This window comes from Branchiostoma floridae, chromosome 5, assembly GCF_000003815.2.
Source record: "Branchiostoma floridae strain S238N-H82 chromosome 5, Bfl_VNyyK, whole genome shotgun sequence".
In the NCBI taxonomy this organism is placed as follows: Eukaryota; Metazoa; Chordata; class Leptocardii; order Amphioxiformes; family Branchiostomatidae; genus Branchiostoma; species Branchiostoma floridae.
In genome coordinates this window covers 13875232-13898356 of record NC_049983.1, presented here as the reverse complement: position 1 = coordinate 13898356, position 23125 = coordinate 13875232, and the positions used below count along the sequence as shown (strand labels likewise).

At 40.0% G+C, this 23125-nt stretch overlaps 2 protein-coding genes across 11 annotated transcripts in view; one reads left to right on the top strand and one right to left on the bottom strand.

Annotated features, from left to right (window-relative positions):
* Positions 1–75: 75 nt before the first annotated feature.
* LOC118416705 (rho guanine nucleotide exchange factor 3-like) lies at positions 76–12170 on the top strand. Of its 7 annotated transcripts, XM_035821907.1 has the most exons (16): positions 748–786; positions 1140–1186; positions 1997–2066; positions 2593–2673; positions 4513–4614; positions 5497–5667; positions 6163–6225; positions 6458–6554; positions 6815–6891; positions 7189–7345; positions 7493–7551; positions 7726–7767; positions 7943–8113; positions 8453–8639; positions 9019–9227; positions 9698–12170. In XM_035821907.1, the coding sequence occupies exons 4-16, from the start codon at positions 2647–2649 to the stop codon at positions 10457–10459; spliced, it is 2124 nt and encodes a 707-aa protein (XP_035677800.1). In that variant the 5' UTR covers positions 748–786; positions 1140–1186; positions 1997–2066; positions 2593–2646; the 3' UTR covers positions 10460–12170. The 7 variants fall into 7 exon arrangements, with proteins under 7 accessions (XP_035677793.1, XP_035677792.1, XP_035677797.1 ...); XM_035821900.1 differs by lacking the exons at positions 748–786; positions 1140–1186 and adding an exon at positions 76–314 and having other exon boundaries at positions 2593–2652; XM_035821899.1 differs by lacking the exons at positions 748–786; positions 1140–1186 and adding an exon at positions 76–314.
* A 418-nt stretch (positions 12171–12588) lies between these two features.
* Positions 12589–23125, bottom strand: part of LOC118415766 (fibulin-1-like) — a 23205-nt gene continuing 12668 nt past the window's right edge. Inside the window, exons 12-18 of one of the 4 annotated variants that reach the window (XM_035820568.1) lie at positions 22773–22895; positions 21353–21478; positions 20928–21182; positions 20284–20407; positions 15009–15165; positions 14257–14344; positions 12589–13588 (exon numbers count right to left, since the gene is read on the bottom strand). In XM_035820568.1, the coding sequence (XP_035676461.1) occupies positions 13428–13588; positions 14257–14344; positions 15009–15165; positions 20284–20407; positions 20928–21182; positions 21353–21478; positions 22773–22895 (1034 nt within the window). In that variant the 3' untranslated portion in view covers positions 12589–13427. Of the gene's footprint in view, positions 13589–14256; positions 14345–15008; positions 15166–16165; positions 18652–20283; positions 20408–20927; positions 21183–21352; positions 21479–22772; positions 22896–23125 lie in introns of those variants that run through there. The other 3 variants (XM_035820569.1, XM_035820571.1, XM_035820570.1) reach the window with 3 other exon arrangements.

Here is a 23125-nt window from a genome sequence, read left to right as displayed (position 1 = left end):
ACATAATGACACACATATCATTATCATATTAGGCAAACGTTTGACTTGTTCTCTCCGGTGTAACTAGATCCTGGCCACGAGAGTTGAGTTTCTGCGCTGTGATTGGTCAGCCCAAAGCACCGTTGGACCGCCATTTTTGAAGTGGATGAACAACAAACAGACAAGTAAAGAATCGCCCTCAGGGGAAGGGTTCTTGAATAGACCTCTGTTTTCTTTCACCAATAACTGGAAATTATCTGCAATCTTGACATGTCTGAAGACCCCAGGAACGGCAGCTTTCTGTCTACGTCAACGCCCGGAGATCAGAATGGGCGGTAAGTGATCTCACGTCATTGTTTTGTGGTTTTTCCATTGGTGGAGGGCGAGAAATGTATGCTACATGTCACGCATACCAAATCAGGAGCCAATTTTTGAAACAAGAAATTAGGCGCAGCCGTTTGCGATGAAAATCTGATCAAGGTAGCCCTCTTGAGAAAGCCAGGAATTCGTGCAATCACACATGTTCAAGGAACCGCTGCTAGGTAGAAGGTAGGTGGACAGAGACAGGACTGCCGGGTTTCAGTTGGAGTTTGTTTTGTGACATATTCTGAAGAGAGACGCGTGGACGCTTTTGTGTGCTCGCCATGTCTTTTTGTCCTGCGGCACACCTCATTTACCTTGTCAATTTTTGACAGAACCCTCTATAAATTGTGTTGTATTGTTTTCACTGTTTTGAACTCAAAATTTTGTGCAAGTATTTGTGAGTGAAGCAATCTGATCCCATGGATTCCCACCCAGAATCGCGATGTAAGCTTGATGTGTTGAAAAATTATATTTTTTTCTGGAGCTCGAGACAAAAATAGACAAATAATTTATGTCTGACTCTCAACGGTCAGGCTATCATTTATGATATCATAGACTCTGCTACATGTGCAGGCTAAAGAGTAAAGTACCACAACCTTCTAAAATTGTTGTATTACAAGGGAGAAGTGGTACTAAATAGTAGTGAATGGTCATGAGAAATCCTCTTAGATACCACACTTTCTGTTGCAGCTGTTGGTACAGAACCCGGATATCATCCCTAAACAATGGCGTCCCCATTGTTTCCTTTATTGACTATTGCACACGAAAGCTCTTCACACTTTCTCATGTCCAAATAGTCTTCACCTGAAGGCTATTGTCACCCGAGCTTATGTTGCTGGACAAGATGAGAAGTGACCTGGTGAATGGGCTGTGTTTGTACAAGGTTCTCAACACCAGGTCCCACCGCTCACGGAAACAAAGGCGGTCAAACACAACTATCATGGTTACAACTTAGCACACTTGCTAAACAAACTCAGAACACCAATTTAGGACACCAGAGCTTGACAGTTCCTTGATTAGCTTTATAAGGCCTAGGAAAAAAAAATGTTGTGTTTCCTGTTTCAGCCCTGAAAAAATTAGGGTCGGTAGGTAGGGATTATCTTTTTTTTATTTTGTATTTTTTTTTAGGATGGCCAAAATTCTACTGATATCATACATATTACAATACAGTTGAACAAAGTAAACTGAAATACATAATGACACTTGTCTTTCAATGTCAAACTTTAATTTTGTGCATGATAGATACATTTATCCTTCATTAGATGGGACAAGCAGTGTTTTACTTCAAAGTTCAATAGGAAGCAGGCTGAATAAAAATTCTAACTGGAAGCTATGTGACTCCACTGCCCACCCAAAAAAAAAGTCTAGGGTCGGCAGGTTTTTTTAGGGTAGGTAGGGAAACAGGAAACACAGCATTTTTTTTCCAAGGCCTAATCCATTGGAAAGTAAAAGATAGATACAAGCAGCAGTTTTCTTATTGCAAAAACATTATAAAACAACGCTTTTACATAAATTCAATGGTTGTCTATAGAGATCTAATCCATCACAGTACATCTACAGTTTGTTATAACTTTTCATATCGTACTTGTGAACAATTTTGCCATCAGAAACACTACCTTTGATTTGAACATGAGTGATCTTCTCCATTCCGCAGGCCTAGCCTTCGCAGACGCTCCAGGTCAAGTTCCTCCTTCTTGACCCCGAGTCCAGCTCCAGACATTCCGGTATGTTTTTGAACTTTTTCCCAGCCAATACTATACTTTAGTATTTTATGAGGTCGTTTGATATACTGTGCAAAGCTAACTGATATTTGATATTTATGTCATACCTGTGACGCGAAAACGGTCGACATGGGTGTTCCGGACTGGGCCATAACTTCCGTATCGCACAGGTTCGAAAGGCATATCACACAGGCTCCATTCGAATAAATCGAACTGTTTCGAGCGGGCCGATTGCGGCGCCATCGAATGTTCGAATACCTGATTCGGACGTTGGAACGTAACTGTTGCAACACTTTTTGTTCAAGGGCACCAAATTTGTTCAACTTTTTAAAGATTTGTTCAACGCATTTCGCATCAAAACAGGGGGTTTCTCAAAAGCAATGTTGTTATGTTTTTAGAACAAGGAAATGTTTCAATTAAAAAAAAAACCTGAAGGGCTTTTATAGTTAACTTCTGATAACAAAAGTTAAAGCTAAAAGAGAACACTGTAATGCCCATGTTGACAGTATAAGTTGTGATTTCCCCCCAGCGAAAGCGGAAGCGTGGAAAGGACGAGGACAGTCTGAGCGTGTGCAGCCTGGACATGAAGGTGAGCCACAAGGCCCGTGAAGTATGTCCATCATTCATTATCATTCTGCATGTCCCCAGTAACCTCTAATCCTGGATGTCAGCTGCATGTGACAAAGCACCCATTTTATCAATGTCCCTTCCACCTTTTCATTAACAATATCAACATACAACCCTAGATAAATGCATGTACCCAATATTTGAGGGGCTTTTTGAAATCACATTATATTACACAATACATAAAGAGCTTGAATGTCTGTGCATGTATCTCAGTCTAAAACAGCCATGCACAACTAATCCCAGGTTAAGGTCAAATTGAAGCACTTCTAATCTCATTTCACAGTTGTTTTAATCCACATTATTTTGCTGGTAGAATTGTAGACAGGTAATATGGGATCGTGCTGGTGCTGTCTTTAAGTTTAAACTCACGGTAAGTTCATAGATTCACAAAGACAGCAATGACTTGGCCATGACTTGGCCTTGGATTAGAAATAAAATGCCTTCATTCTGAGCTATCAAAAAACTAGGAAAAGCATGGCTATATTACTTTTTTTTATCAGCATGCCTGGATTCAGTAAACTACTCCCATGATTGCTGAGAAAACTGTCAAGCAGCACATTTCTTAGGTTACTGTGCTTTTTCTCTGTCAACTCCTCCTTGGTTCTGAGATACTGCTGCAAGACTATTGGCTGAATGTCCAAGGCTGAACGTCATGCACACCACAGTTGCCCCAACTGTTTCCAGTGTACAAGCCTGGCTCTTGTTAGTTCCTGAAGGGCGGTGTACAGTGCAGTATGTGTCGCACAAGTGGGCGGCAGCCTGGTCCCAGTTTTAGAACCAAGTTCAATGTTGTATTGCAGGTTGTGCCAGAGAATGGACTCCTGTTACAGGTATCTGGGCTTAAGCAGCTTCCTGATACAGGGCAGACTTGCATGTTTGCTTTATTGTTCAGCTGGACTGACATCAAATTCTGTTTCTCGCATTTTTAGAGATGATCAGATGGGTCGAGGAAAATTCTTACCGAAGACCATGGCATGTATACGCTGCACTCAATAAGGAATCGTACAATATGCTGCAGATAGCTTAGGACAGTTTGGTACTGCTTCTGAGTGTTGATCACTAGAACATAACTTTGGAATCAAGAGTGGGTCGGATATGGTTTATTTCCCTACTAGTAGTATGATGCCAAAATTGATTCCTTCTCAGAAGCCACTGAAAGCTATTGCAACATGTTAAGTACATGTATAAATGTCAGTCTCAGAGCCCTTTGCTTCCCAGACCTTGGGTGGAAATGTCAAATGACTCCATCTACTTCATCTCATTTTTTAAAAGTACTGTAGTGGCTAAGCTTTCTTGGCATATTTGTTGGACTTGAAGTTTTTTGTGGTAAGTATCTTTGCAAGGGATGGAAACCATTTACATCGATGACATCAGTCCCATCAAGCATATGGTCCAGCTGTTGATCCCCTTTACTTTAGTCTTAGTTTGTTCTTGTTTCAAAATGGACTGTGTCACAAATTTCTCAACATACAGGTCTTATTCGGGACGGGGTAATAGTGACACAATAGATCTAGACTTACTATAGATTTCCTTTACTTGAGCTTAGCGGAAGTGACAGAATTTTCTTGTATGCAAGTTGCTGGTTTTCTCCTTGTACTTTTCAGTACATGAGCATATTCTGCCTAGTCTAGATCTCTTTTCCTGGATTCCTGGAAGTGACAGAATCAACCTGCATGCAGTTGGCACTCTCAGCAACCCAGTACCAAGGGCACGCATGTCTACCATTGTACTTCTACGTTCTAGCTAATCTTTTTATAGATCCTTTCCTGGGTACCATGTGGAAGTGTCCAGCATGTAGCTTATAAGAGCCCTCTACTTTCAGGAGCCCAGTCACAAGCGTACACGAGGACTGTCCAGGATCTCCTCACTGGCATCCATGCTGTCCCCGGTCAAACCTGTTAAGAAGATTGGACAGACACTGCAGGTATGTAGCAAAGGCTTTGATCATGATAACATGATGTCAATGTAAGGATTCTACTACTATGAATGGTCTTATTGTAATTATGGATCCGCAGTGACGATTAACTTTTGCAACTTTAATTCCCTCTTAATTTATGGTCGACTAAGAAAAGACTGCCAGAGTTAGAATAAGTAAGTTAGATTTACAAAAAAATATGGTTAATGTGTTACCTTTCATTTTCAAAATTGATTTGGTAAATGTTTCCTCTTGAAATTGATGCCATGATTACATAGACCAATTGCTTAATGCAAGAATGGTATTGAGCAATCCAGCTGAGGTCTACCTCACATACCGCACGTAGACCAGCCAGATGGCTAGTGCAACATGTGATGGCTCAATAAGTACATATCAACCAAACTGCTATATCTGAAGGATCACTGACAACTTGTGACAACTCAGAAAGTATGGAAGGTTATTAGAGTCCCTGGATAATGAAAAAGTCTAATATTTCAAGGCTTAACACTGATTTGAAATTAAACGTTGCCCTTTGTCTGACTTGTTCATGACATACCCAATTAGAAGGACATCTTAGCATGTATAACACTTACCAGTCTATCTAGCTGCCGATTCAGTCACAGGGAATAATTACATGTGACACCCAAATGAAACTGTAGTATTTCTATTTTCCATCTGGTACACACAACTGTCGCTTACGGTTACATTCCAACTGTGCATGCTTATCACTACTAGCTACTTGTGATATTTCATTAGTACAGAAAATATGTCTTACAGCCTATTTGTGCTATAAGACAAAATATAGCATTTTTGTGTGAGAATTTTTTTCATTAAATCATGCTTTTAATGAAACAACGTTTGAATTAAGTTGTATTGAAACATCTTGTACAGAGGTCACTCAGCTTCAGAAAGAGCACGGACGAGTCTCCAATGACCGCGATCAAGCCGTACCACATCGCTCCCACACCTACCAAGCGCCGGGAGAGCCTGCTGTGGAGCGACGTGTACGCCAAGAACATCCGCAACGAGGTGCTGACTAAGCAGCAGGTCCGACACCAGGAGGTGAGAGTTATTCTTATCAACGTTATGGTTAGAACTACAAGTCTACAACAGCAGGGATAAACAAGTCCACTAGCCCTATAGTCCCGGGCAAGTGAAAATGCCAATCGGACAAGTTAGCTTTTCTCCATTGAGTGAGATTTTGATGTACTTGCTACTTTTCAAAGTCATGGCATCAAGCATTGATTAACACAGAAAATAGAGCCAATAACAAAAATTCCATTGAAGGCCATGAATATACATAGAAAAATGTCATTTAGATTTCAGGCAAGTGAAAAGTTGGTTTGGGCAAGTAAATTTTTTAAGTACTTGCCCGATAGGACAAGTCAATTTTAGAAAACTTGTCCAACCCTGAACAGTATGGTATGGATTATGCGTCTAACTTGCAACTTAGGATCAAGGAAATGCTGAAATAGTTCTTTTGGACTTGTTTTGGGTTTCCGTTGTACAGTCATTTAAAGACTTACGCCACATGTTTTTCCTGTATTCACTTGTCAGGCCATGTTTGAGCTGTACCAGGGAGAGAAGGACATGGTCTCAGATCTACAGATGGTTAAGAAGGTGAGAGGACCCACAGTTTTTGTTGTTTTCATGTTGCTTTCAATACTTGGAGGCTAATACACTAGTTTTGTTTGATTTTCCAAAAGCCGAACCAGATATCACCTCATGACTGCAAAGATGCAATGCTGAATTTCAAAACTGCAGAAATCAACTTAGCTAGGTTTGCTTTTTGGAAGTAATTACCAGTACATGTATGTTTATGTGCTAATCACCACATTGTTTATATACTCAGACATACTATGAAGCAATGCGTGTCTTCAAAATCATGTCTGATGAGGAACTCAACATCATCTTTGGCACCATGCAGTCTCTCCAACCTATCCACCAAGGTGAGTCTAACATGTTAGCAGTCACTAACATTTAATACATGCACGATAACTAAAAGTTAGTCCCAAGATTTCCTCTGTTATGATATGGCCTCCTACCGGTATATGTGATAGAGAAACCTTCATCTTTCAATGTTTTAAGCAAGAAATTATCCCTTCATCTTTTAAGGCCATCATTTTTAGCCTTAGTGGATATAAATTATAATAATTGCTACAACAGGTAACCATGATATGTAATCCTCTTGCTGTGTTGCTGTGTCCAGACTTGGTAGTGAGGCTAGAAGCTGCACGGAGGGCAGACGGCAAAATAGACAACATCGGACAGACCATGATAGACTGGGTATGTGACTTTCCTTGTCCTCAAAATGTTTTACTTGTATTCCTCTAAAATAGCCCCGCAAAAAGTTGTATATTGATAGTCTTACATTTGGGGGGTTATTGAAAATGTACGATATACTCCTAAACTTTTTTTAATTTTAATTTTTTTTAAATTCTAGAATTTAGGTAGTTAACTGTTAAGTCCTCATTTGTAAAATCAACGAATGGTAACACAGATAGAGGCTTCAAACATTTTCTATGTGAAAGAACCATGATTGTGTTTGCTTTCATAACAACAAATTTTCCCCTGGCTCCACAGGTCCCCAGCCTGAAGTGCTATGTAGACTACTGTGCTCACCAGGTGGCAGCTAAGACTCTCCTGGACAGGAAGAAACAGGACCATCGTGTACAGGACTTCTTACAGCGATGTCTGGAGTCACCCTTCAGCCGCAAACTCGACCTCTGGAACTTCCTAGGTTTGTGCATCATTTCTACATCGTATGTTGTCCGAATCTTGCCCCGACTATTGACCCCATCCATTTTCATCAAGTGCTGATTTAAGAATGGTGTTTGTCACGTAGAAATCCTTGAAGAAAGTTAGTAAACCTCCTTTATGTTGACAGATGTACCCAGGAGCAGACTTGTGAAGTACCCCCTGCTCCTGAAGACTATCCAGAAATTTGTAAGTAACAATGGAGCATCACTTTTCTTTTTTTCTTTCCCCTTTTTATCTATACAGTACTCATTAGATGGATACAAGTCAAAATTTTAATGATTTTACAATTACCTTGTTGTCATTTCAAATGAAGTGAACTGTGCCCATTATGATGTTGCGTAACTTTTTTTTTTTCTTCAGACTCCTAACCACAGTGAAGACAAGGCCTTGCTACAGACAGCTGTAAGTTTCCTTGTTCTTTGCAATCAAAATAGAAATCTCGATTAACAGTTACATATGTATTGTAGTTGGAAAAATTCTACCAATAAAAGAATTATGTTCATAGTCCTTATGATTGCTGAATATAGAACCCTGAAAAAATGATCCGATGAAAACATTTTGCCACATTTTGTTGCAGGTGTCCCTTGTAGAGGATGTGATAGCCCAGGTGGACAAGATGACAGGAGAGTCCAACTGTCGGTACTACATCAGCCGACTGGAGTACCTGGATGAGAAGAACGAACACCCTCTCATCGGACAGTCCAAACTACTGCTGTGTGATGGCATCCTCAGGAACAACAGGGGAACGGTATGTTAAGTCTTGTTCGTCTCTCAGGACAAGATTCGAGAAATAAGACAAATCTATTTCACTAGTCTATTCGTGTGTGTCTTTGAAATGACTAGAAAAGAAATGAAAATCTCATTGAACTTGTTTACTGGACCTGGTTATGTGAAATATTGACATCATTAAATGACATGTGGAAGAACATCTAGAAGTACCTCGTGCATTTCTCTTCATTGCTATGAGGTGACAAAGGCTTTTAACATTATTAGCTCTCATTGTTTTTAGTGTTAAGAAGATTCTTTATACTGCTCGATATGTGTGTCCAAGTTTCTTTGTAAAACCACTATTTATTCCCCACCCCAGAAGCTGCACGTGTTCCTGTTTGATGAGATCCTGGTGCTGACGAGGCCGGCCACCCGTAACGACCAGCTGTGTTACCAGGTGTACCGCCAGCCCCTCCCCCTGGCTGACCTGGTGGTGGAGGACCTGTCTGACGGGGAGGTCAGGATGGGCGGGTCCTTCCGAGGGGCGCTCATGACCAGGGATGGAGGTGAGAACTATGCCCCAAACGTCTTAGAAACGAGGGTACTCTTATGTGGCAGTGAATAGAAAATCACCACTTGAGTTGGCAGTCATTTTGACTCAGCTTTGCACCATCAATTATGCAGCTAACATGTAGATTTATTACTTTTTACTGGTCTTCATGTTATATTATCATGTTTTCTCATGTGTTGTCTTTTACCAGGAGATAAAAAGAGAGTGCAGGTTCTGCCTATAGTAAGAAAAGTGTGATAAACATTACTTTTTTGATAGAATACAGACAAAGAATTTAAAAATTCTTTGTCTGTATTCTATGTCATTTATTGTCTAGCTGTTTATAGACACAAACAATGCCATGATGACACCCCCATGTTTCTTGTCTCCTCCAGGGAAGCACGTGTTACGTGTGGCACCATCAGACCCCGCAGCAGGGCAGGCACACACTCTGCAGGCCAGTAACGAACACGACAAGAAGAACTGGCTACAGAAGCTGAGGGAAGCCATGGTCGGGAAACGTAGGCCCCTCTCTGAGGTCAAATGTGACCTGACCAACAGACAAACAAACGATGGGGATGAGACAGAAAAGGGCCCTGAGAAGGTACCTATTCATAAATATTCAGTTGTTTTATTGTTCTTGATTTTTTTTGTACTTGGAAGTTGGATGTATTGATTGGCATGAAAAAAACAATGTTTGTGTGAAATATCTATTCATATGTGTAGATGACAAACAGAAAACTTCTTATATGCAGGAAGACAACATGATTCTTCCTATACATGTAGGTGGAAGGTGTCTACAGTACATGTAGAGTGTCATGACCCAAGTGGAAAAATACAGGCAACTTTTGAAATGTTGGAGTGAGTAAAAAGCTCAGATATTGTAATGGTCAGGTGGGAAGGCAGGTAGATTAACACTGTAACAGGTACCTAGATACTGCTGGTGTCCTTTATAGGTGAGGAGAATCTACTGGTGGCAACTACAGGTTTACTTATCTATTATACTCATATGGTGAATGTTGACTAGCAATTGCCTGTCTTCAGATATTAACATACCCGTCCAATATATTACAGAAGTCGAGCACAGTCAGGAAAATTGCCTTCAGGAGACGCACACCTCTGAATGCTGGCAAGAATAAAGGTGAGAACCAACAGGCACCCGAGCCACAAGCACAGGAAAACAAAGAGAAAACATCCCCAGAAGATGTACAGAAAGAGAATGATGACAAGGAAGAGGAGACAAAGGGAGAGGCCCACAGTCTGGTGGCAAAGGGCAGCAAGGTTTGTGTTGTCGACATCGGCTTGATAGAAGATGAAGAGAAAAAGGAAATTGCTTGTGAAGAACGTAAGGAATCCACCACAGTCGCCACTGAGAAAGAAGTGTGCGTCGTCGAGCTGAATGATAGAATAGAGGAGAAGGCTGATGAGGCACAAACAACAGATGACCACACAGAAAAAGTAGGAAAAGATGTAAAAGGAGAAGAGAGCACAGAGGATGAGCTTCCCAACAGGAGAAAGACAGCAGAGTTGTGGGAAGAGCTGCCTTTCATTGATATGTCCGGGGAGCAGTCTGTGCAGGATGAGGATAAGCAGGTAGGGGGCGCAGCTGAGCAGGAAAACACCACAGCTACAGTGGAGGAGATTGGCACCAGTGAGAAATCATGCAGTCAGGAAGACTCAGACACCACCAGGACAATTGACTCTAAGTCTAAAGAGCCAGTAGTATCCCAGGAGGCAGGAGATAGTGTCTCTTCAGAATCCTGCGTACCACCACAAGAGCAGGAAACACACAGTAAAGCCAGCAGGACAGCGTCTTGCACAGAGACTGATGTGTAGATGGGAGAAAGACTTGCTGAAGAGTGACTATAAAGCAGATGTTCCCATGGGTCATGCTGTTCATAGCTTCATGCTTCCTACAGACTAGAAAAATGGCATTTCCGACCCCGTGGGCCTTGTGAAGTCGGCAATATTGAAAGTCACAATTTATTTTGTATTTACGCTCATAGTCATTCTGTATTTTGTTTGAGATACATAGTTTGTTATCTAATCAGTCGGGACTGGCATGCTAGGCCTGAGCCCTTTATACTCCTGTGGGAAATGTGACTAAATATTGGAGGTGACTGATTACCTGATACTCCAGCCATGATTATGTATTGCTGTATTCCATGAAGTTTGAGAAATTATAAGGTATAAATACCTAATTACTTTTTAGCATTAAGGAAGTAGAGAATTATTTTTTAGTTAATTGTTTTCATATCAGATGTTACAAGCAAATGCCAAAGTTGATTTTTTGAGCCAGTAGTCACAGTGCCAATGTAGTGTTGTAGGTTACTAGTAGATTACTTGTAAGAATGAGAAGTGCAGCTATGAATATATTGCTAGAATTCAGATTACTTTTGTAGATGAAGCTAGAAGCTCGCAAGTAGAGCTTGTAAATAAGAGATCAAAAGATAAGGAAATCAATTGCCTTTAGCACCGTAAAGTAGACATCCTCAGCATATGCAGGTCTTAGTTACCCTTGATCCAGAATAGTTGGGTTGGCTTAGATACAACCACATCTCCCAACATTGGAAGGAAGTTGCTACAACTCAAAGTAGCTGTCAATGAGTTTTAGAGAGCAAGTTTGTCACAAGCTTCATACTGTGTAAGCAGAAAAGGATTGCATTTCTGATTTAACTTATCATACCAGAATGTTAAAATGGGTCACTAATATCTTGTGAGGATGTATAGCAGAGAGATGGAAAATTTGAGAAACAAACTTTGTAATATCTGTATGTACCTGTAATGATACTGTTGAATCTTGGCTCATGCAAGTCATTTTGGAGAAATAGCTTCAAGCACTGCATGTGTCATGACAGGTACTGTTGAAGAACTTCCCCACCTCTCTACTACACATGTCCACCAAATACTGTAGACTTGTTGGCAACAGAAATGCAGTGCTTTTCCCATCAGATCACAGAAGTTATGGCAAACATACACAAATGTAGAAGTATAGGACTTTATAACCCTAAGAATTATGAATCACATTACTGGTGGTGGGAAAAGTTTGTAATTTGTTGTTGATTTTTATGTTTTTGTACATTGGGTATCTATTGGGTAGTCAGGCGTCTATCAGTATAACAGTCACCAAAAAGGATTGTAGGATGTAACATGGAGTATAGCTGCTTGGCTCCACCCCATTTTTAGCATACTGGATACTCCATGATTTTCCATACAAATGTTGATAGTCCTATTCAGTCTGATTGAGATCACCATTGCATGTCATTTGTAAAAAATATGTTCATTTTATTTATTTCACCTGTAAATATGTTTCATTTATTAACTCCTTGCCATGTTAATCTTTTCATATTCCTAACAAAGCTGTCATTTTATGTAGAGTCCATATGTGACTGTTTTGTCACCATGAGAGATACTACGCACATGTATACTCCTACTAGTCCTAGTGTTCATGCCATGCTAACTTGTACAGCCATGTCTCTGCTATTGTGGCTTGGTGCAGTGCAGATGTTAGGCTTTACTGTCATTAAATACAGAGTTTAAATGGGAACTTTGTCATTGTTTTTCGACTCTGTCATTATATTTTTGACCATTTTAATATGTTTTTTATTTTTAATATTTTAATATAAAATTTAGTATGTAAATTTACTATGTAAACAATATGGAGTGCCGCAACAAGGTGCCAGGTGATGCCAATGCACTGACAACCGTTCATCATATGCTGCATCTGTAAAGTGAAAGTGCATCAAAACAATTTCAGTTTCTAGACAAGATGTTGAGAGAGAGGATCTATTGAAATGCAAAGTAATCGTAATACTGTATGTTTCATGAGAAATCCACAGTTGTCAGTATCCCCACCATCAGATTTGGAAGTAGTTTAGTTCTGGGTTTGATCCTTTAAGCTGATCTCAAGTGGTCCGCTCATGTAGACTTGATAGTCAGGAAGGCCATCAACAAATTACAACTCAAACAACACTGATCATGTAATATGTATAACTACAGATATGTTGACTGCAAGGCAGTGCAAAAGATACTTTTTATTGCTTGCTGATCATGACTATTTCAAGTTTTTGTTCCCATGTAATCAGATGTACTTTATCAAATGGAAACATGAACAACTTTTTTTTACTTTATTGGCCTTATCAAAAGTAAGCAAGCAACCCAAAGATACTCAATTCTTAATTCATGTAAAATGTATTATGTTACTGATTCATTTAATGAACCTGGATCACAGTCAACCACTTAGGCTTAAAATTCCCACAAACTAGAATAATTAAATCTGTACTGTAAAATAAGATAGTTGCAAGAAAAATAATAATTACTAACGTTACCGTAGCAATGGTAATATTATCGTGTTGACATGTGTATCTTAATCTGTACAGCACAAACATGCCAGTCCTAATTCCAAGTCAGACTACAGGTATGTGGGAACAAAAGCTTGCCATTCAAACCATCATATAACTTATATAAAGTCAGAAGTGTTTGTTTCCACAAAAAAAAGTTTTAGCTATACAGTTGCAGTAACACAAAGGTGGCTGAAATAATAAGCTTCTAAACTTCAACCACGTTTCAAATCCATGTTTGTAATCCACTCTGACATTCAATCACACGTGACCTCTCTGGCAAATGGACGGACCACAATAGTTATTGTTAGCAGCTATAAATCCTACGATAATATTTTAGGATTATCCAAGAGCATTTTAAGAAATGCTTACTATTCTGAGAAAGATTCTCATGCACTTTCCTACTTGTGCTAACATTTCTGGAACAGTTGTTAAAACAAGGTCCTCAGGTATCAGATGTTTGTTTAGAAGTTGTACTTGGAGACGTACACGGTGATGTACGCGATGCTGCGCCCAACCACAAGGTTTGCATTGTTCAGCCTGTCCATGTCAAGACGGAGCGTCGTGGCAAAGGGTCCCTGCAACGGTCGCACCAACATCACCGTGCCTGTAAGAGCACCACCATCTGAGAAAATGGAGTGTGAAGATTGCAGGGCTTGAATGGAATGGAGTGTAAAATGGGTACAAGAGCAATGAAATGCTATTTACCAATGGGTTAGATATGAAACTGAAGAAGGGATGGATAGCAAACTTACATACAAGGAAGTAAATGTGCATACATGTGGGTGATATAAGTACAATGAAGTTGCGGTTATGTGGATCTCCATGCCCATTGTCAGTTTTTTGTTCAGGGGGGTTCTATTGTATCCAGGAAGATTATTTTGAGTAGTGGGCACAAGCTCTCTGGGGAGTCCAGGGCATGCAGCCCTGGAAACTTAAACCCTCTGAAATGGCATCGTCGACCCACTGGACAGAGCCAAATGGAAGCGGAGTGTGAAGACTGGCCGACTGCTGCCTACCCCTGCGTCAGGGAACCCAGCAGCAGTATAATCTAACCATGGATAGTGAGTGAGTGTGATGCATTTTGGAGAGGATTTCAAAGTAAAAAAATGGAGACTGTTGGTAACGACTGTCATGAGAGCTACTACTTTTCATTCGTTTTGGGTACTTCTGGGTTTGTCTGAACCCCCTACTCTTGCACAGTTGTAGATGCTCAACATGGTCAATTGTGCACATGAGTAATTATTTACATCAATCGTGCATGCTACAGTATGTGCCAGGAGCAGCACCCACCTGCTAACCCTCTTTTAGTGACATTGAACCAGCCGCCCTGGTTTCCCTCTGTGATGCGAAACCGCAGCTTGGGAATATAGCCATATACCTGAGAGAAGAACATATTATTGAAAAGACATTCAACTTCAAGGGAAACCATGTCTTGACAAATGAATGTGCTGTCCCTAAAGTTTTGAAATAAAAGAATATGAATAAGTTATATCTTCCTTGGTATGAATGAAGAATTCCTCTACTGCTGATATTAGTGATAAGTCTTTTCTGCTGTGTAACATTATACCCAAATCATGTATTCTTGTGCAATCTGTCCAAAAACAACAGCATGCCAACCCAGTCATCATAAAACTGTTATTACCAAAGTGCACAAAAGGATGTTTTTTCAGAAGATGCAGGGCTATGTTAGGTGCCAGACCAGATGGGCTATCCTGGGTGCCAGACCGGACGGGCAGCCAGCTAGTCTGTTCGGCGGCCCAAGAAAGTCTCCCCGCCGACATAAAATTAGTGCTCCGGAAGCCCAATGGATTTTTTGCTGCCCTTTCCCAAACATACCTGGGCCGACAAAACTTCCTTGGGCTAAATCTCTCCGGAACGCTAAATTTTACTGCCGGGCAGACTGCACTGAGATACCAAAGAAACCAGTTGCCGCCCCTGGGTATCGTCTGGTCCCGGGGTAGTAGAACAGGATCTGGGGCAGAAATGGGTGGGACCGCGAAAGATTGTCCTTTTAACTAGCAGGACCTTTTCGCTCCACATACCTGTGCCTTCATACTGATGAGGTCCACAGGTGTGACCAAGTTGGAGGGTAGGTCCAGGTAGTTGAAGGAGATGGCTGTTGTCCTCTCCATGATACAGTCAATGTCCAACACCTTACAGGGCCCCTTCACACAACGCTGCTCATCAGCTGAACTGCCCCTGAATAATATAGTCAAACATAAATCAGTAAGAAGTGACTAAGCCAGGATACAGATCTTACAACTGATACAGACTGATACAAATTTACTACATGTAAGGGTAGAGAACAGTACACTTTACGAAGTTTTAACTAGATTCAGTTAGCTATCTCAACTTAATTTTCTTAATGTAATAGTGTCAAATGTAAAAATTTTGTCCCTGCTACTGATAGTTTTATGTTTTAATCTAGTATGATCTATCATTGTACAAGAAACTTATGTACAGCTGTTACTCACCTTGGCTGGCTTTAATTTCTTCCTTATGAAAACATACAAATTTTCCTAATTGCATTTTGCTTGTAAACATGTACATTTCCATTTTGCAACCTTCTGTCAACCCGATATCTGACCTTCAAGAACACTATAAAGAAGGAAGAACTGAAGACTGTCTAAGTCTATGAAGAGGAAGAATAATGATAATGAAAAGTGCTACACATTGTCACTCTCAAGGACCAACACTCTAGCCTGGGTACCATCCGGTAGTAGTTTGCTCTGATGCTTATCTTACACTATATAAGTTGCTTCACTTCTATTCCGTCTGGAATTTTGACATCTCTACTGCGTATAACACCTGGAATTTTCTCCAGATTTTGGAAGAGGGCACTGATTGGTTCCTACTGTCTAATCGCGCTAACACAAGCTCCTCACCTGTCAAAAGAAACCTGAAATGTTTAACTGATTGCTATATTCGAACAGGTGTTGAAATGCCTGTTTGAACGAGCCTGTTGCTTACATTCCTTAATTTGCTCATTATTTGACGTCACCATCAAAAGATTTGAAAATACAGCACCTCAGACAGGTAGTAGAAGCAAACTTTCAACGTTCTTTTGACCTCCTTGAAGCAAACATAAGAGCAAACTACAATGTACTACCAGGATGGTACCCAGGCTATCAACATTCATGGTTTCAAACTAGGTTAAGATATACTCTTCTAACAGTATGAAGATGATGACTCTTTAAAGATGACTTCCTGAAAGTAATCTTTAATGACTGAAGCCAGCAAGTTGCATGTAGATAGCAGAAACTTTCAATGAAGGTCAAAGCTACATGAACATACTGAAAGCTGTGGTGCATTTCTAAACATTATCCTTAGTACAAAAAGTCATCTTTTGGTGGTAGGACTCTTACCATTTATATCATAATGATGTTCATCAAATGTATGGAGTAATATGCAACATTAAGTATAAAAGTTGATAATATGGGAAAACAATACATAACGAAGGGACAATAATATTCAGATAGCTTGGAAAATACATCTTTAACATAACAGCACGATGACAGCAATTCAAATTAAATGTAACGAAAGCAGCAAAATTAAACCTTTGGACCTTTGAACCCCAAACCCTGTTTTCTATTTGATAGATGAATCCATTTCTGGTATCCAGGTAGCAGATCAGAGGATTTGGAGTTTAAAGGTTCAAGAATTAAATTTCAATGTTGGATCTTCTTGATCATCTAAATGCTTGATAATATTTAGTTTAGTAAAAGTTGCTATTCAGAAACACATGCTTACAAATTACATGTTTAAATTCATGAGAAGCTGCCCATTACTCAGGAAAATTTAAAAAAAGGAATGTTTCAATTTCAAAAACTGGCATGTTGCTAACCTCCATATCAAACTCTTTTTTTGGCTCATAATACACTTTTGCTGGCTATTTCTTTTTGTACTGGGTCGCTTGACAATTATAGGCCGAAAAAAGACAGAAAAAAGGCCCCAGAGAGCCTGCTATGGAGGCTAGCGTGTGTCATTGCTACGTTGTTTGGAAGACACAATTATCAAAAACAAACTTTTCTAGACATAACATAAGACCAACATTACTGCCCAATTTTCTAGGTAGACACCATGGACTTCTATAAAATGACTAATAGGAATGACTAATTACTGATTAAGATTTGAATGAACAATGATGATGACATATTTTGATCACAATAGACAAAATTCCCACACATTTTCCTGGGTGGTTTTCTCAAACTTGAAACCACATTTATCAAATTCTACTACCGTGTAATCAATTTAAAATAAGACATTAACTTGGTTATTCAAGGGTTCGACATTACTTTTAAATTCTCCATTCCTTATCTTTCAATATGTGGAGCAACTGATGTTATGTAGGGAACTGAGGTTACCATTTATGGCAAAACAGCCAGATATAAAGAAGAAATTGAGATCTGAAAGGTTTTGGAACTGCTAGAATACGAAATCATATATTAGACAAGCACATAAATGCGGAGGTTGACATGATGTTGACTGAACATGTTAGGTAGCTTTTGTGGAGATGGAATGATACGACTGGGCAGGAGTAACAGTTCCAATTTGTTTAGCACAGTAAAAAAAACACAATTCAGATAAGCTGTTACAGTAATATTTCAACATAGACGATAGGGAGATCTTTTTTTAGCATCCTTTCAAGGTTTGAATTACTTGTTATACCTGCTTAAAGCCTGTACATGCTTATGTGCCTAGAAAGTAAGCAATTGTATGCTTATGTCTCCTCTCTAACAATCTCATTGAGTACCAATATTTCATAGGGGATCCCTTACAAAATCATATTTTTATATTCATCATCCTTGTCACACTTTTTGGCTAAAGACTGTCCCTTTGCTTAGAGTTCACATACCTAAAATTCAGGGATACCACAATTTTAATTTTACTGCAAATTTCATCTTCCAGCACTCATTTTAAAAGCTCTGACATAACACTACATGTAAGAAGACACATAACCCATATCAATTTTGCAAATTTCTTCATGAAGTGCATGGCAGAAATAGAATTATAAGCTTTGAATACTGTGTTGTACAGGTAGTATGAACTTTACAATTATAAAGCAATCATATATCATTACATGTAGCATATTTCTATCTAAGCTAAAAAAATAATTGGTTTATGTGATGCAAGGGTCATGCGCACTTAGAGCAATCAAACCATGATTTAGAAACTTACTGACTTACTACAGAGTTTAGTCACCTCTGTTTAATTACTTTGCTAGCCAGTGATCACTACCCATCTGAAACCTTAGTCAAAGCATGACATGTTTTGTGCTGGCACATATTTGATGGACCTAATCTCCTACAGCCTACACCATGTCACTAGAAGGTGTATTTGGTGACATAGATGAAGATCCGTGCAACGTTCCGACTGCGGACTTCCGACTCCCGGAACATCTTCATCTCCAGCTCCAGCTGGTGTTCCGCAGGGCCGGGTATTGGTGTCTCCATCTTGACGATGGCGCTGTATCTGTCCTCCTGCACCAGCATGAAATAATCCCGCTCGTTCCCGGCCAGGGTAAACTCAAATCTGTCCTGGGGGTAGCGGAGAGCGGCGCTCATTTTGAAGAGGTTTGCGGGCGTGCGAATGCCGCTGGGGAAGGTTAGGTAGTTGAAACTGATGGACGTTGGCTCGGCTTTGCACACCTCATCGTCATACGGACATGGGTTATGCTCACATCGGCTACGTGGGGGAGCAGACAAGGAAATCTACGTGAGTGCATGAAACATGCAGGTGACGTGCCAACCTACAAATGTAAAATATACACATGTCCAATGAAACGTGCAAAAAAAGCTATGGACAAGGTGGTTTTGTCTATCTCAAGCTAATATGCAACTCTGTGACCAAGATGGCTGCCAGATACAATAACTGTGATGATACTAAATGTGTAACTCGGCAACTCTACACTGTTTAATTCAGTGATAGAGCCTAACGAAAAACAAAATGTAACAGAGTCTTATGGTAAAACTATAATTTTTACGTTATCATATTCTAATTATTTGAAGTTTAAATTTTGGTATAATTTTGCACAGTAGATGTTCATTTGAGATCAGCTTTGAAAGACAGGTTTGGCTAAAACCAACAAGCAAACCCATTCAAAACAATCAATGAGGTTATCAAGTTTGGGTTGCAAAAAAGTTTTTTTTGGTCTGTCATCTTGATTGATATACAACAACAGCTAGTGTTTGCTCACCAGGTAGAATGTTGCAGTGAAAAATGTACAATAAATTTCTGTTGCCATAAACAAGTTAAATCAAGGAGGTTTAAAAGATGTTTGCATGTACAAAAATGTATTGTGCAAGGATTCCTTGGTATTGACAGATGTCCTATGGCATGTACATGTACATGTATGATTGTTCTACAAATACCTGCAGTGATCTACTAGCTGTGGTCTCTGTGAGCATGCAGACTTATGATGACTGAACTATACACCACTATTCACTTGTGCCTAGTATATAACAGCTACAGCAGACCATCTACACATACAGAGTTTTTTTCTAGTATCCTTGCCTGTACACGGACAATGAGTGGATGTACAGGGTTGAACTCAGTTGCTGTAAACCCAAACTTGCAGTTGTAGAGACCTGATGGCTGCCCCTGTCTGGACAAACCTGGTCTCATTGTTCCCAAACTTACTATCATCTCACTGATAGACCAGTTGTAAAAGCTTGTGATAGGCTGTAAAGCTTTGGCATGGTGCTGCATGTATGTCATGTATGTTTAGAAGATCAAATTCAGACTAATTATACCCCAAGCATGATTATCTACCTGTAAAGAGTCAAGTTAAAAGTAGGAGCATAAGTTTACCATTATGACTGTTAGTAACTTCTTTTTCATTGGGGTAAGAACTCTGATTCTGTTTTCTTCTACTACATGTATTTTATCTATACACAGTATTACCTTGGATGTAACCCATGTTACTACTCATCAAAATAATCATTGCAGAGTGTGGACTACATTGTTACATATTATGTTACAGATGAAGTAAAAGTCAGAAGTTGATATCTTTACTAAATTTTCTGATAGACTATAGAGACTTATTCTAGACAAATACATGTGATAATGTTACCTGGGTGTACAACACGTAATATGTTCTTTGTTTATGCATGTTCCTGCCTGCCTACATGTAACTGCTGTCCCTTCCTCACAGCTGTTCCTTACCCCAGAATAATGTACAAACAAACAACAAGACTTGTATGTATATAGCAGCTTAAGAAAGTAATAACGTGTTCACAATGTCATCCGACTTTCTTTAATATGATTTCTTCACTACATGTTTTGCGGGAATCTAACAGTAATCTGGAAGGCACTTACGTGGGCGTGGTCTTTACATAGTTGTCAGGACAGGTGACATCATGGCAGCGGTACCCCCCGCGGATGTTGAAGCACTCCTGCTGCGCTGTGCAGTTGTGTAAGCCTGTATCACACTCCTTTATGTCTGCAAGAACAGGACATTAAACTCAACCTTTACTTCACAATCTCATCTATCCTTTAGTCGAACTATCTGACTGTTGGCCATGGGCACCACATTTTCAGTTTTCTGTTTTTCTTAGTGCCATGTCAGGCACTGTCCATTCTCTGATATCATCCTCAAAGCTTTTCCATTTCCTACCCCTCTTTCTTCTCCCCTGCACAGTTCCTTGCATGGGGAGAAGAAAGGGTTCAGTTCTTAGGAGTTCTTCCTATGGACAAACCTTAGCTTGGTATATCCACCTGTGAGTCTTCAGAGGAAAGTTAAGTTTTCTATTAATAGCTTATTGATAATAAGCTGATTCATTTCCACAGTTCATTTCCCAGAACGTTAGGGTATTACCAACTACTTCAGTCTACAACTGGCTATGTATATATGAGTAGGTCTGAATACTCAAATCAAAATCTTTCTTTGCAACAGTAGCAGTTTCTCCTTGTACAAATGTACAATATGTCACATGTAAATGACACAGACTGTTGAAACTCACCAGCACATGAGCGGTCGTCCTGTAACAGCTCATACCCAGGTGGACAGCTACAGGTGTACGACCCGCGTGTGTTCACACACTCGTGCATGCACAGTGACCCCTGACCCTGCCCGGTATACAGAGCACACTCGTCTGTGTCCTCACACGTTCTGCCGTCACTCGCAACACGGTAACCGCGGTTACAGGAGCACTGGAAGGACCCGTACACATTGATGCACCGCTGTTCACATGGGTTGTTGTCACACTCATTCAAATCTACAAGTAACCAAAAAAACAATACAATTACATGTACATAAAGCTTGCAATAAATCTAGTCCATATTCAATGCAAAACAGCCCTGCTACTGATGACTGCAAGAGATTTTTAATTCACCATCATGGTCCAACAAATCTTTAGTCATTAAGACTTCTATTCTATTCGCCTACCTCTGCAGTTTCTGTTATCCCCTGCCAGTTCGAAACCCTCGCGACACTCGCACGTGTACGAGCCCTCAGTGTTGACGCAGGTCTGTGCACACACTCGCCCAGCAAACCGAATACACTCATCAATATCTGCAGCGGCAGAGACAGTAACGATGATTGAAAAGTGTGATATTTACAGCACATTTGATAATCAGACTGCAGCAGGAAAAAACTTCAAGCAATGAAGAAGCTGCAAAGCAAAGAAAATGTACACACATTAAAATTCCAGCTTATGTCAGAATTCAGAAGGAAACATTAATTTGTTAGACCTTTGATCCTTAAACACTGTAAAGCAAACAGGTTAGAGGACTTGTGTGAGTGATAAAACCAGAAATGTGTACATGTAGTGTTAGAACAGGTGGAGCACAAGTAGGGCATATGGCCTGATGGCCTGGAAGCACCGTATGGCTATGTGGGTTTGTACAGGCAACATATCACAATCAGAGGGCAAAGATTTCCTGACTTTCAGTTTCCCTTTAATGTTCTACAATGCAACACATCTCATGATGATATAGCCTGTGATGGACTGTCCATTTTTGGTTAGTAGAATAAGACCCAAGTTATGTAGCCCAGGCTGTGAGCCTGTAACATGGTATACATTTTGGGTACTGACAAGCAAAATAGAATACATAATGTTGACATATACATTATGTAGTTGGCATTCTATTCTGCCAGGGACTTAAGAATATACACAGAAAACTCCCGCTTGCACCACATGTGGACTTTCTGCTCCTTTTAATGCTGACCCTAAGCACCTCTACCCTTTTGGTATCATCTTTACATGACCACAAAGCTATACATACACTGATACATATCTGGGCTTTCTAGCAACATTCAAATATTTTAGTCTGTATTTTCCTACTCCGGCAATGTGTACAATTGTTTCAGGTATTATAGGTAATTACTTTGATCACTTGTATAATGTCAGAACACTGGAAATACAAGAATGTTAATGTTACCCTGTCATGTATCATCATTAGAGAGCATCTTTGTTTTGACCTAAGCTAGCTCCCGACAGCCAAGGGGTTTCACACGACCTGCACTGAAGACTAAACATATCTTTTAAAGGTTACTAAGTTATAAAAGGTCAGTTTGTATACCAAAGATGACCTTTAATATATCACTTTCCAAAAGGAACTTGCTGATGAGAGGAAAATGTTATGGGGCTGAATATGAAAATAGCTAGGAAACTCTAAATTAAATGCTACACTATATTTTATACTTTTACTTGTTTAAAAGTTAAAACAATTCTGTTTAAAATCACTACCTAACTTTCTAAAGATTTAGGAGCACCAGAAAAGGATGGCTTGACTAGTCTGTTAGCTATTTCTGTCCCAGTTAGTTTCTACAGAGTATCTGTTGATGACTACCTGGCAGCTCTTACCCGCGCAGCGTTTGGTCTCAAGGTTTGCGATGAATCCTTTCCTGCACTGGCATCGGTACGTCCCAATATAGTTCTGGCACAGGGAGTTGGGGGGACAGAGCCCCAGTCTACACTCATCTGCATCTGGGGTGCAAATGGGGGGCTGCAATATGCTCAATGCAGCGCAAGGCACCCACTCTTCTGGAGTGGACACCTTGCTCTGGGCTCGTCACAGTACTGTCGCTTAAGTGTTCGTTGCTTGGGAGCATTTTGGTCCATATTTATACCACTCAACAGGCCAGCTCAGGTATCAAGCATCACCTACAGTTCCTTCTCTTTCCATCCTTTTACTTCAAGTGTTATGCTAAAGCTAT